This window comes from Anoplopoma fimbria, chromosome 22 (assembly GCF_027596085.1).
Source record: "Anoplopoma fimbria isolate UVic2021 breed Golden Eagle Sablefish chromosome 22, Afim_UVic_2022, whole genome shotgun sequence".
Taxonomy (NCBI): Eukaryota; Metazoa; Chordata; class Actinopteri; order Perciformes; family Anoplopomatidae; genus Anoplopoma; species Anoplopoma fimbria.
The window spans coordinates 1,961,971-1,976,629 of NC_072470.1; the positions used below are offsets into that span (position 1 = coordinate 1,961,971).

Here is a 14,659-nt window from a genome sequence, read left to right on the forward strand (position 1 = left end):
TGCAGCGACGGCCTCCAAGGGTCATGGCAAACTATGTTCCTCTACTGCACATAAACACACACACAGTCACTCACGCAGTCATAATAAACACATCACACACATTGTAATTATTGGGTAAACATGAAAAAAACATCAGTAATGATAGTACTTATTGACCCTTTTCTTTGACGTCTCAGCTCTTCTTCTTTTTTTCAATAGCCTTTTCTCATCTCATGCACCTTCTATAGATTTTTGTGTGTGTGTGTGTGTGTGTGTGTGTGTGTGTGTGTGTGTGTGTGGTGTGTGGTCCTCAGTTGCCTACCTGCAACCTTCATTTTTAAATCCCCTCACACACACATGCACATAAATCCTAGCTCAGCTCCCCAGAGTGAAAAGATTACAGGGTAGTGATTTCACCTTCTAATTAGGACTTCATCTCTCTCTCTTGCACACACACACACACACACACACACACACAAAACACACAAAAACACACACAAACACACACACACACACACAACACACACACAGAAAAACACAAACACACCAGGCTGCTTTAGTTACAGCAGGCTGACTGGAGGCATCTGATAGCCGGGCCTCCAGGGACCCGGACGAGCAGCTACCTGAAATTTAAGCCCCAAAAGGAAGCCCTGAGGTACACACACACACACACACACACACACACACACACACACACACACACACACACACACACACACACACACACACACACACACACACACACACACACACACACACACACACACACACACACACACACACACACACACACACACACACACACAGTGTGAGGGCAGGGGCATGTCCATGAGGCAGAACGGTTTCAAAGGCTTGTGTGTAGGAGTTTGAAACAGGTAGCTTTTAAAAATAATGGCCCTGTTGCCCCGTAAGCGTTGAAACTATTGGTAATCGATAATATTCCAGTGTGTGTGTGAACATGGGGAAGGTGCCTTTGAGGCGTCCTGTCGTTATGGAGAAAACGGCCGGCTTTCATCTACTCTGCCTCCCTGAAGGGCTGTGCTTTAACAGCCTTTCACTGCACCGTAAGGCTCGGTCTGAATCAGACGCGGGACAAAGTGAAAGAGACAGGCTTTGCACTGCATTTCGGCGGGAGACACAGGAATATTTTATGTGCAAATTTGGCGTGCTGGTGCGGCAGTCATGTCCTTGTTTTTGACCAAATCAAAGACCTGCTGTGACAATCTCAGCGTGGGGACCATCAAAGGCCTTTTTAATGGAAGCTCTTGCGAGGCTTTCGATGACCAACTTGACGGCAGTTGCCATGAAACTGAAAAGATGGTTTGAAGTGAGCACATTACAGGCCAGTCCAACAAACTGTTGGCCAGATGTTTCAAGTCCTACGCACTTTTACAAGACATCATTATGAAATTTGACTTTTTGCTGCACGGTCTGCTTAACCGAACTCGCACACACCCTCGAGTCACTATTTGTGTTTTACGACATCTTCTATGTCGTTTGTAATCCTGTCTCAGTACACGCCAGACTGCTGTCACGTGGACTGAATCCTTAATCCTTCAAAACACATTAAAGAATGCAGAGGCAAAGTGAAATCACTGCAGTCAATTCTGGGGAACATTTAAGGTGCCCTTGATGATGAAAGCCCACCGTTTGACAAAGGAAGAAATATACTATTAAAAACATCTATTTTAGGAGCACATAAATGGTTTATAAAAAGATGATCACTGACGACCTCACAGGGTCTACGCCGTAGTGGAAACATTTCTAACAGACTGATTACATCTGTTATTGTTTATAGGCAATAAACATTATGCCATCACATCATGAATTGACTCAGATGTGGTGTTTAAAACTACAATGGCTCACTTTTCACATGAAATTAGCTTTCTGTTTTCCAGGGTGACAAATTCACAAATGTTGCAGTAAAAAAGGAAAAGTCAATGTCAATGCAGCAGACACTGCGGTTTCTGTAGTTTTTGGGTCAAACTTCAACAAACCTACATATCCCATAATGCAAATCAGATTAGTGTCAAATGCCCACACCGGTCAAACTCTCTGCCCCCACATTCAAGTCGAAAGTCCCTTGATGACATCACTATGTCGTCATCATCAAGGTTATTTTTTTAGACTTTTAAAAAACTCCTTCAGAGCCACAACATGTAATGCTAGAAAAACATCAGTGTAGTGCCCCTTAAAATGTCAATTAAATACGTATTTAAATGTGTTCTTTTCCTAGTTTCACTTTTGACCTCGTCCTCTATAAAATCAGCCGGGTAGCTTTCCTGTGTGGTGGAAGTGGGCTGGACATGACTTTTGGTTTAAAGGAAGCAAAGCTTTTATTGGCATGCTTTGAATGCTTTATTGTTTTTCATCAAGGACATCATGGATCAGGTAGACTTTAATAACAACAGCAGGGTATCGTGTGCACCGATGCCTCCTCATACTGCGCTATTTTTAGCTCTGGCTGCCTTTGAGGCCAGATGGTCAGTCAGGTAGCTCGGACAAAAGTTCACCGGTACCACAAAACAAAGTAATGATCCTGATCCCCTCTCAAAAAAATGTAATCCAGTACGGTTCATTCAGGGATGCCTGCTCTGGATTGGAGCAGATAAATGGGTTTTCAGCTAAATTCATTTTCATTCGTGTCAGTATTCTGCAAGAGGTGGTGGTTTTATTGGTTTACCGTCTGTAAAACACTGTGGTTTCCAGGAGGATAATGCTTTGTGGACCTCAATGTCTTTCCCCTTTTTTTTTTCCAGGACAAAAAGAAATACCTCGACAACATCCACAGCTACATGGAGGTCCACGGCACCGTGCACGGCACCAGCACCGTGCACCTCCCGAGCTACGTCAAGAACCACGGCATCCTGAGCGGCCGAGACCTGCAGTTCCTCCTCCGAGAAACCAAGGTGAGTCCGCCCAGCTGTACATTGTCTCGCGTGGGAGAGGAAAAAATATATATATAAAGTATAAAAAGTGTGAAGGTACGGTGCTTATTAGACGGCCACGAAAGCCACAAAACAACTCCCACGCTTTCCCCTGGAACTGTGTCCCCGCTCACCTGCAGAACATGGAGGACTCACTGTATCTTTTCACAAATCACAGCCTGTTTCTAAGTGCAGAGGGCGTGCAACCTGCTCTGAACATTCCTGGGAAACACTTACTTTGAAAAGCTTTTTTGAATGAAAAAGACATAGTATTTCTCTGTATGTTGGGTAACATATCTAGGCACTTTGTGTCATAGACCGACTTATGTCTAAATACAAAGAGTAAGTTAGAATATAAGCACATAAATAAGAGTTAAACGTAAAACTTAGATTTCCTAAAGAGATGTTGGATGTTGGAGTAAAGAGTGTCTTTGTGTGAATGGAGGCCTTCTTCTGAAAGAGGCAGGTTGTAGTTGTCTCAGCCGTCCAGTGAAGCACTTCTCCATTCACGTCATGACTTGTCTCCTCCTCTCCCCGCTCAACCCGCTCTCATCCACAAAGACAAGGACGCAGCCACAGAGCCGGTTGTACCAAACACCCACTTTACATGGTCACACAATGTGCGTCGAGGCTGTTCAACACTCAGTAGCTTTGTTTTGTGGAAAGCTGTAAAGTGGAGAGCGTGTCAACTCCAACTGATGTAAGACTCTCCATGTGGAATGAATCATTTACTTCAAACTCCAAGGCTAGAAACAAAACAAGGAATGCAAACATAAGTAGTTATCAATAATGTGACCGATTCGTCATATCAGATTTATCTCAGGGCATACTATTGGCAGTGTAGAAGGAGTTAGTCCTGCTGTAAGAAAAGGCTGCTGTTTTGTGTTTTGTGCTTCGTAAAGCCTTCTTGGGTGCAGCTAGCTGGGGCTCCACAAATCCAATTAAGAGTGGAGCTGCTAACTTTAGCTTAAAAACATTAAAAGCATCCAAGACCGGCTTCCAAGCAGTGAGGAAATACTGCACAACAGGCTAATCAACCTGTAACACTACAAACTAATTCCCTTAGTTAATGATGTGCTCCTTGGCCTTGGAAGGAACGCTAGGTTGCTACTACAGGAAGTGAATTTTCATTAACTTTTATGGAGCTACCCATTGCCGTAGGGGACTGGGATTAAAATGACATGGTCCTCAAACGAAAAACCAATGTGGTGGAGGTGAAAACCATCGTTAGGGCTGGCATTGAAAGATGGAGTCTGTCTTTTGGCTCCAGTCGGCATCCTTTTTCAGGAGAATAAGGGTGGAGGGAGCTTCGATTTCTTTAGCCTCTGAAACCAGATGCCTCCCCATCAGAGCAGGGAGGGGGGGGGCAGAGAGGAGCTTGATACCAAGTTCAAAAAATCCATGGATCACGGTTCAGACAGTTATAGAGGAAAAAGATGGATTGAGATTTAAACCCATTTTTGTGCTGAAAAGATTTCCAACATGCGATGCTTGGCTGCACTGAGCGCCTCTAACCAGAGGACCAGGTGATGTCAGATCACTGAAGTGTTGAAATCAACCTGCTGAAGACTAAAAGCCCGGAACGCTCACATGTGACCCACATAGTGTGAACTCAGATGCTCTTGATTCGTGAAGCCTTGAGATGAGATGCGGTATAAACTCAAATATCCTCTCATTACGTGCGCTTCAGCGTGGAAAACCCCAAAAGGGGAACGGCCCATTAAATCCCACAAAAGCCCCACAAAAGCCCCAGCGTTTAGCCGTTTAGCCGGAGAGAACAGGAGGTGTTGTCGGCACAGTTTCAACACGCTCACTGTTACCTGCAGTCACACGGCCTGAGCTAATTGGCCTTGCGGGGTTTAACTATTGACAGCGAATTGTGAAAGCATTTCGAGTGTGGAGGCGAAGAAGAAGAGCGTGTTGTTGTTGTTGACCTTTGATTTTCCCTCAAACTGAATTTCCTGAAATAAACTCTATCAGCTGTTCTGCATCAGGGGAACGTTGTCAATGATCAAACGAGTGGAGCAGAGCTTTTACCGCCTCACGTCGGGGGTTTCACCCTCTTGTGACGCCGCTTCTCTTCCATTTCTGGTGTCCGTCTAGTACAGACTGCTTCTGGTTAGTCTAACATGAGGTTCTTATGAGTCTTCTCACACCCACCACATTGTACTTTAACTATTGATTGGTGTGTGAGACAAAGCAGAAGTTAAAGTTATGACTCCTTCCTCTGCCTTACACATCATTATTGTCACGATATTATGAATAGTAGAAAACAAACATCCCATGACAGCCTGATTTGCCCCCTGGGTCATTCATCTGCTTTGTTATATGATCATCATTTGCATTAAAACCTCATAGACTCAAATATGAACTTATATTTGCACAGTGTCAAAAGGTATAGATGCTTGTGTGCTCGATAAACGACTGACACAGTCATTGTGGGAGTCTAGCACCTTTTGGTGGGTTATTTGTAGGTGGAGCTCTGTGTTTGGTTGCTGTGGTACAGAACTGCTCATCTATCTTTCTCAAACCAAATGCGTCTATCCATATCAAAGGGTTGACTATGGGTGCTTTTACAAAATACTTACACAATGACATTTTTGATGCATAATGATCAGTGATGTGGATATAGTGATTAAGTGGGTAAAAGCAAATAACAGAATAGTCTGGTAAGTTCAGAAAATGACACCACTTTACTGTCATGCAGCCTTTTAAACCAGGAAAAGACAAAAAACACTTATGATATTTAACGACATCCAAAATATAAGGAGCTCTCTAGTCTCTTATAACACTATTGATATTGATATTGATATATTTAGCAGCCCTACCTCTTTGTACCATTATTTCCCTTTTGAAAGACAGCTCACAGAGTCATGAACACAAAAGCTTTTGTTAGCCACTGCTGCATGTGACAATCCAAAACACTGCTGGTGTGTGATGAGAAAATGTACGAAGTACTTCAATGTGAGAGAACACAATTGTTCCTTCTAGTGTGCTAAAAGATGATCTACACGGATATCTTATTCACAATTCAGTCAGCCACCGAAGAATTGAACCACATTTGCACATGAGCACCATTGTGATGCCTTTCTTGTATGTGCAGGTGTAGTTTATGTGTGTTTCAGTACAGATGTGGAGGAACTTCTAGCATGTGTCAGTGGGTCAGGATCAGGATACGGGTGTCCACTCAGGGAGGACGATCAATAGAACAGCTCTGATCTTACAACAGAACGTCACTCCTGCACAGTGCAGCTCTAAACCTCTCAGTCCTCATCGGACACACAAACTGCTTTAACGCTCACTAATGAGGAGCTTTCAGATGAAGGAAAGGATTCTTATCGACTCCTCTGTTTCAATCTCTAACAGTCACACAGGACACGCAGGCAGCGTTCATTTCTCCTCCATCACTGCTCCTCACCCCCTCCCCTCCTCCCTCTCTATAAATGGTGGACTGTGTCATGGCATTGAGGAGTTTTGCATGCACACACAAAAGAAGTAGTGAGCTCTGCTGCCACCTGTTGGCAGAAGTCCGCCGCTCACAAGGCTGTCGGTGTTAAACAGGAACGTTTTGGTAATGTCCACACATGAGTTAAAGGAGCATAAATCAAGTGTATCATACACACGCTGGCCAATACAAAACACACACAGACCAGCCATTGTAGCCCACTAGTACATGGCCACCACCACACAACCCTCCCCCGTCCCCGTCCCCGTCCCACGCTCACATGGACGAGCTGCTTCTGGCCACGGCTCCATGTCACTGCCCTGTAAATATTTGCTCTTCCCATCCAGCGGTGAGTGAAGTTGCTAATAGAGCCCCCTTTTCTTCTTTATAAGTACAGTATTAACTTTAAAGTGTGTGAACAGCACGGATTTTAAAAACGTGCAATAAGTCAACATGGAGCAGAGCCATTTTGCTTAATGTGTAAAATGTCTTCAAGTGGCATTGAAATGTAAAAATCCCTTCCCAACATGCTGCCAGCGTGAAGTGATGGGGACAAAATCCAGAGGGATTATAAGAGGAGCAAATGTAGGGCTTTGGCAGTCTGCTTTTTTATCAAATCCAGAGCGTAACCTCTGCTGTTCCAGTCCTTTTTAGTACAAAGTTCCCTCTTTGTGCTTCCCCGGACTCTGGTTCTATGCTGAGCTGCAGTGGAGGGAAAGTTATACACAGTTAAGACGGAGGAAACGTTGGAATCCCGTTGAGAACAGGAGGACAACGCTGGAGTCAGTACCCCATCCATCCCCTGCTTTAAATTTCATAGCAGTAAGCAATAAATATCCTTTAATGCTTATGCTTCATTTCCTTTTTAGTCTTGCCTTGTCTTACTTTAGGTCATCAGCAGTCACAGGTGGTAGACCTGTGCAGCTGGACACGAGGGGCTCAGTAGACATTTGTAAAGCGCTCTGTCCAAACTCTCATCGGGCTGCTCAGAAATCCCGTTACCATCTGCAAAATATCCTCATTACTCCCTCCTCACCAAACATCTGGTGGCCTTTGGGAGGACTAATCATTAGAGCGCTGTCCTCATATTGTCCTGCTTGTTTTTCCTCCCTTGTTTTGTAGAGTAAATGTGCTGCCTCCACTGTATTTTGTGCTGATAACACGGGAGGTTTTGTTTCAACGATGGCTGACTGCTGCTATCAGCAGATATCACAAACTCCTCAACACAGCCAGTCTAACTTTTATCAAACCTTCTTGTGGAGGCTAATCTCAGTGTTTTTCTCTCCACTGTAGTTGTTTGTGGGTCTGTCCTTCCCCTATGAGGGTCCCGCCCCCCTGGAGGCCATCGCCAACGGCTGCGCCTTCCTCAACCCCAAATTCAGCCCTTCGAAGAGCAGCAAGAACACGGACTTCTTCAAGGGCAAACCCACGCTGAGAGAGGTGAGAGGGGGATGAGGAGAGTCTTTACCCAGCAGCCTCTGCTGCTCAGGATTTGACTTTTAACCTTTTGTCTCTCGTTGTTGTCTTCAGCTGTCCTCCCAACACCCGTATGCTGAGGTGTACATTGGCGAGCCCCACGTGTGGACGGTAGATATCGAAAACTCTGTGGAGGTGGAGAGGGCCATCCGCTCCATCCTCAGCCAGAAGGTAAACACTGAAAATGTACATTTTTCATCCAGGTTTTCCTCATGAAATGTCTGCGTCGTTATAAAAATGATGCCGTAAAAAGACTAGGAGTATTTTGTAGGGTTCAATCCGTTCTATGAAACGGTACCATTTCGGTTGGAACTATTAAATTGACCATCATGAAAAACAGAACAGCAAATGTTTATGTAGCTGGAACAAGGGATTTCATTTCTTAATTCCTGCTTGAAAAATAGCTTAAACAATGACTGGATTCTCTGTGGTTCGACTAACTGATTAATACGTTTCAGAGGATAAAAGATGATATACAACAATAAGGGATATAAATGAAAACTGTAGTAGACTTATCACACAAATAATTAATGGAAGAGCAACATGTAATCAGTGAGGCTGGCCAGGTATGTAATCACATGAATACTGTATATAAATACACATACTGCATTGGACCTGCAACTACAAACCGTCTCCACTTTGTTAATTCATCGTTGGCGTATAAAATGTCAGAAAACAGCGTTCACATTTCCTCAAAGCCAAAGATATTCAGTTTACTCCATTTCAATCAGACAAAGGAAAGCCGCAAATCATTAGAGAAGCTTAAAGTGGCTGATGTTGAGTATCAAAATTAGACACCCTTATTGAAAAAAAAGTGAGAGTGAAAGTACAGAGGAAAGAGAGATGGATCCAGTTCCGTCTTCCCGTCCGGGTCCATGCATATTTAACGGGCCGGGCTCGGGACCTCGTGTCGTGTTGTGCTCCGCAGAGCGACGAGGAACAATGGCCTTGTTCACTGGACGAGACGCAGAGCCTCATATGCTCTGTGATCCGTGGAGAGCCGCAGCCTACCAGGCTCCAGCTTGGCTCCCCCTCCCTCACCCACCCACCCCCTCACACAAAGACATGAAGAAAGCAGCGAGTCACTTAGAGCCACAACAAAGGCTTCGGTTGTTGGTCCTCCCTGTTTGAAGTTTCCCTAAATCAGTCTGTGGAGGTCGATGGGCAGACAGCGGGCTGATGTTACACACACACACACACACACACACACACACACACACACACACACACACACACACACACACACACACACACACACACACACACACACACACACACACACACACACACACACACACACACACACACACACACACACACACACACACACACACACACACACACACACTTCTGTGACCAGTCTGTCTTGTGTTTGTGTGGTCAGATTGAGCCCTACCTGCCCTACGAGTTCACCTGTGAGGGGATGCTGCAGAGAGTCAACGGCTTCATCGAGAACCAGGTATTGCACTCGGGATTTGTAATATTAATACTTTTAACTGTAATAAGTATAATTTTAATGATTTTATTATCTCTGTCACAATTTCCCTGGAACTCATTAGTGACTTGCTGTTGTTATTGTCAGGACTTCTGCCACGGTCAGGTGATGTGGCCTCCTCTCAGCGCCCTGCAGGTCAAAGTGGCCGAGCCGGGACGCACCTGCAAGCAGGTGTGTCAGGAGGAGCAGCTCATCTGTGAGCCGTCCTTCTTCCAGCACCTCAACAAGGACAAGGACCTGGCCAGGTGGGACACTCACACATATTACATGTGTAAAAGTAGAGACAGATACGCCATCTCCATGTTCTAGTTGTGATTTTAAAAGTGGCCATCAGGTGGCAGCACATCACAGGTTTGAATTCATATCTACAGTTTGTCATCCAGAATGGAGAATTTAAATAAACTGCAGTGTCAGGTTAGAACCACCAGAGGGCCCAGTTTGTTTACTGGGAGTAAATGGGTCAAGGCTCATGACTGATGCTGAAGGTGTGTGTGTGTGTGTGTGTGTGTGTGTGTGTGTGTGTGTGTGTGTGTGTGTGTGTGTGTGTGTGTGTGTGTGTGTGTGTGTGTGTGTGTGTGTGTTCCTGTCTCTCCTCCTCACTCTGACTCACACAGAAATAAATAGTCACCCAGCGTAGAAACTGAAGGTGCTCTCTCTCTCTCTCTCTCTCTCTCTCTCTCAGGTTCGGCGTGGACTGTCAGACGGTGGAGTCCAGCGCCGACACAGTGGTCCCCGCCTACAGCGAGACCCGCCGCCACTGCATCTTCCAGTCCGACCTGCTGCTGTTCAGCTGCGCCGGCTCCCACCAGTCGCTGCGGCGCATCTGCCCCTGCCGTGACTACATGAAGGGCCAGGTGGCGCTGTGCAAAGACTGCCTATAGCACCAGCACGCAGGCCGACGGGAGGGAGGGAGGGGGGGGGGGAGGGATCGGGGCCCGGCTGAGGAGGAGGAGAGGTTAAAATGAAGTCGGAGCAGCTTAACGAGTGTGTTTGGGACTCATGCAGCTCGCTATCAAACACACTTTTTTTGTGGGAAGATGTCTGGACAGAAGAGACTGTGTACGTCCATCATATTTATTGTTTCCCCCCAAGCTGCTGCAAGTGAAGCAGCCGACCTGAGCATCCGCCAACCCCCGATCCTATGGGAGCCGTGTGAAATTACTTGAATCAACAAAGGGAGCCGACGTAGACTTTTAGAGTGCAGCGAAACGAGCTGCTCCGTCCTTTGGTGGACTGCACCAATCAGTGACCGCCCCGCCCACCTGTCTGTCTGTCTTCAGGTTCAGGGCAGCAAGGGACCAAGGAGACTCAAACCCCCCCCCCACCCCAACCCCCACCCCTTTATCCACCTCCCCTGGTCTGAAACTGTTTATCCTTTAGGTAGGTTTGCACTGGACTGGCTCGCCAGAAGGCCCACACACACACACACACACACACACACACACACACACACACACACACACACACACACACACACACACACACACACACACACACACACACACACACACACACACACACACACACACACACACACACACACACACACAACACACACACACACACACAGGCTAAAGAAGAACCCAGTTTTACACTGTAACCAACTCGTTCCTCCCGTCATGAAGAGCGTGATGAGAGCGAACCTCTATCGTAGATATCTAGATTTTTATCCGCTAAGTTTTAGCATTTCCTGACGCGTGCCCCGGATATAAAAGCAGCATACTTCATTTTCCTGTAAAAAGACATGAAAGTCCAGTTGTGGGTCAGCTACCGGCCCTTTCATATTCATACATTGACGTTTAAATTGCACTTCCTTTAAATTTCGGTTTTATTTCAAAAGAAGAGAGCGTGTGCAGTTTTTTTTTACAAAAAGGCCAGTAGAGGAGCGTAGAAATGTTTTTTCCGTGTTTCCGCAGCACGCCATACGGTACTACACGCACACCTTGAGAGGCGAGGATCAGAGGGCGAGGGTCATTTCTCTGTAGCTAACGCTGTCGTGTACGAGAGTCGCCGTGTCGTAGGATGTCGTGACGTTGTGTCGTAGATGATAGACCGTCGTCTGAAGCGGTGGTGACAACTAGATGACAGGAAGTTCTCCAAAGACACATGACAACTTTACCGAGGTGTTTTGTCCGTGTCTTAATGTACACAAGCTGTTTGAATACATAAAAAAAAAGAAAAAACACACAGATCCACGCTCGCCTCCCATGTACCAGACAACAGCTGGAACTCCTTTCCATCAAACCGTAAGCAACAAATGCCAACGACGCGTCGCTGCAACGCATAAATACCTCGCATCTCCTCGTTTTAGACTCGTTAGAATCCTAATTTGCCTGCAGATTTGCAAAGAAAAGAAAATTAATATAAAAGTCAAATTCGTAGTTCTAGTGTTGTATTGGAAAGAAATGGTAATGTATTTGCAGAGGTTTAACAAGATATTAGTAACACTGTATATTGTTCATAAGGGTTTTAAAGTTTCTTTTTTATTTATTTTGGATACAAATCTTTATCTCTGTGTTTTGCTGGAAATCTTTTTTTTATTTATAGGAGGGGGGTGTCTTTTCTTTTCCTTTTTATAGATTTTTATTTATGGAGAGTAATTTAAAAAAACAAAAGAAAGCCTGCTTGTGTTTAAGTGTATGAACAAGAGGTGGAGGCTTTGTCTGCTTCTGTTCAGCTTTCAGCAGTGATGAGAAAAGACGTTAGATTTAGGGTCATTTTTATAGAAAACGTTTTAACAACTAAAAAGGGATTTGATGATTTTACTCCTTAAAAAGTTAAAAACACGCATGAGGATTAGTTTTAAAACGTTTTTAGTGTTTCATAATGTGTCAGAATGGGGAGAGTCTTCATCATCACTGTTAAAGATGGACGGCGGTGGACAAACCTCGTTTCACGGTGGAAGCCAGCAGGAGCCTCCTACACTCTGTGCTTTGATTTCCAATCTCTCATGTTTTTCTGTTTGCACGTGTAAATCAGCACCGTCCAGCCGCAGACCACCACCTGTACCGTCTCACTGTCAGCTCAGACTGGTTTTTTACGCTGACTTTTTTTTTTTTATTATTAATAATTTGTAAACAGGTGATTGGTCTGCTGCCAAGTTAGCGTTTCATAGAACATGATGTGCCTTTTCACAGTTTAGTTCGGTACCGTTCGAGTATCCTTTTTGGCCCGACAGTCAGCTGCGATATGTCAGAAAAACTCAAACACTCTTGTGATACAGCCTTCAGTCCCAAATCTAACTCCACATATCAGCTGAAGGATTTGTTTTTCTCTCCTGAGTCAGTTTTATGGGTCACGTTAATTGAAACAATTTAAGTTCCTTATCTAATTTCAAGTTAATAGAGTTAAAATCTGTTCAATTGAATCGGTCCAAACCTTGTGATTTGTTAACTTTGCTTGATACTCAAAAGCAGTATTCTGACTGTGAGAACAGATGTTCAGAAAATGTTTGCTGTACATTCTTGAAAACGCCAGAATTAACATGTTTTACAGTAATTGGATTACCCACTTCCAGCAGACATTTGATTTTCAAAACATCCATGTAAACCTATCATTTGGTGTCTTTTTCTTTCCAGTAAATCTATTAGAAATAAGCTGTTTTTTCTACATGGGAATGGTTGAGTACAATTTAGAAAACAGTGAAACAGTCAAACCTGTTTGGCTGCAGTAAAAGCCTTATTTTCTTCGTTAGTCAGGCTTATTCTAAGCATGCTGTCGATCAGATTATCAACCGTTTGGTTTCTAGAGAACCAAACTGATTCTTTCACCGTATCTGTCTTTGTTGACCTCAGCATCGAATGTCTCCATTGTACAACAACAAACCTGCTACTTACAGCCACACAAACATGTAATCTTTGTTTTTCAATCTTCGCCTAGTAAGAATCTGTCAGTTAGCATCCGGCGTGTGAAACACATCAGCAGTGATGATATTGTGGTCCAAGCAAAAAGGTGAATAACGCAATGACAACTTGTTTTTTTCTCGTTTTTTTGGTTGGTTTTCACAGTTCTGGACGAGTAAGAGGGATATAACTTTATTTTTAAATAAACCTTTTTTCTGTGACAAAAGGCTCAGACTCTGGTTTAATATTTGTTTTACATCACAGCAATACAGATTCAGTATTTACATCGGCACAGAAGAGTACGGTCGGTGTGTGTGTGTGTATATATATATGTGTGTCAAAACAAGTCGTACAATACTGAGCAGAAATGGAGTTAAATTTGGGCCTCACAAACATTTTATGCACAAATATAACTCCATTTGCTAAAAACGTTCTCAGAAACCGAAAAATACCACTTTTGTATTCAAATAAAAGTCCTTAAATGTGACAAAACACAAATAAATACGGCGGCACATTATCGCGCCGTACAAACTAGTCCCACAGCACAGTGTGCACATTCAGTTACAGTGACTGCAGCAAACAGACGTAGAAGAAAACGTCCTCCCTCCTGCTCCACCTGATGATTACAGTCATGTTCCACAGTCACCAAACACTGAGCAGTACGATTAAGGCTTTGGAGTCAACAAGGAGCACAGGTGGGATGGAAAGGGGAGTTTCAGGTGTCGTTCCATATTGATGGAATACTGAGTATATACACACTTATAAATAACAGTAATACTAGGTAAATAACAGCCTCCTTCTCAAGGCCAACTGTGCTTCAGCAAACTCAGTTTTGTGCTTTTACGCATATTCAAATAGAAATTTCAGGGTAAAACCTCCACAAGTCAGATAAATAAATGGTTCCCTTTTAAATCTCGAAACAAACAGCAGCTCCAGATAAGAGAGGACAAGTGTTAACAAAGTGTTAAAGTATCAGGAATGCCGACAACGTCATCAGAGTAAACGATCATCAGGCATCACATCCACAAACAAGAAAAAGTGACAAAGCCCAAAAGGTTGAACGTTGCTCAAAGAGTTCAAGTCAGTCAGCAATCAGTGTGATGATCTCTGCAGAAGACCAGCGTCTCCTCACAATACAAACCTGAACAGTACTGACAGTGGAATCCTTCACAGTATGATATAGAAATGAAATATTCACAGCTGGCAGACAGATGAAATGATATGATGAACTCCTGCACACGGTCACTTCATCATAGACACGTTTCAGTCCTGCTCCTTCAGGCATCAGGACCAGAAGAAATAAACTATTTTATGACTCCAGCCAGACAAGGCTACAAATACACAGATACATGTGCAATGGTGGAAACAAAGACTCCTCAGAATACAAGCTCCTTAACTTTAATCCAACAGATTCCACTGACATGGTCTTCCCCCACAGTCTCTGCCATGCTAGTAGTACTTCTACTACATCTCAAATAAACTGGAGACGGAAACT

General features: G+C 44.2%; 1 protein-coding gene across 1 annotated transcript in view; it reads left to right on the forward strand.

Annotated features, from left to right (window-relative positions):
• Positions 1 to 10,653, forward strand: part of mgat5 (alpha-1,6-mannosylglycoprotein 6-beta-N-acetylglucosaminyltransferase) — a 52,912-nt gene extending 42,259 nt beyond the window's left edge. Inside the window, exons 11-16 of the mRNA XM_054624015.1 lie at positions 2,739 to 2,888; positions 7,645 to 7,791; positions 7,882 to 7,998; positions 9,212 to 9,286; positions 9,410 to 9,567; positions 10,005 to 10,653. Coding sequence (XP_054479990.1) covers positions 2,739 to 2,888; positions 7,645 to 7,791; positions 7,882 to 7,998; positions 9,212 to 9,286; positions 9,410 to 9,567; positions 10,005 to 10,203 — 846 coding nt within the window. The 3' untranslated portion in view covers positions 10,204 to 10,653. The remainder of the gene's footprint in view (positions 1 to 2,738; positions 2,889 to 7,644; positions 7,792 to 7,881; positions 7,999 to 9,211; positions 9,287 to 9,409; positions 9,568 to 10,004) is intronic.
• The last annotated feature ends 4,006 nt before the right edge of the window (positions 10,654 to 14,659 follow it).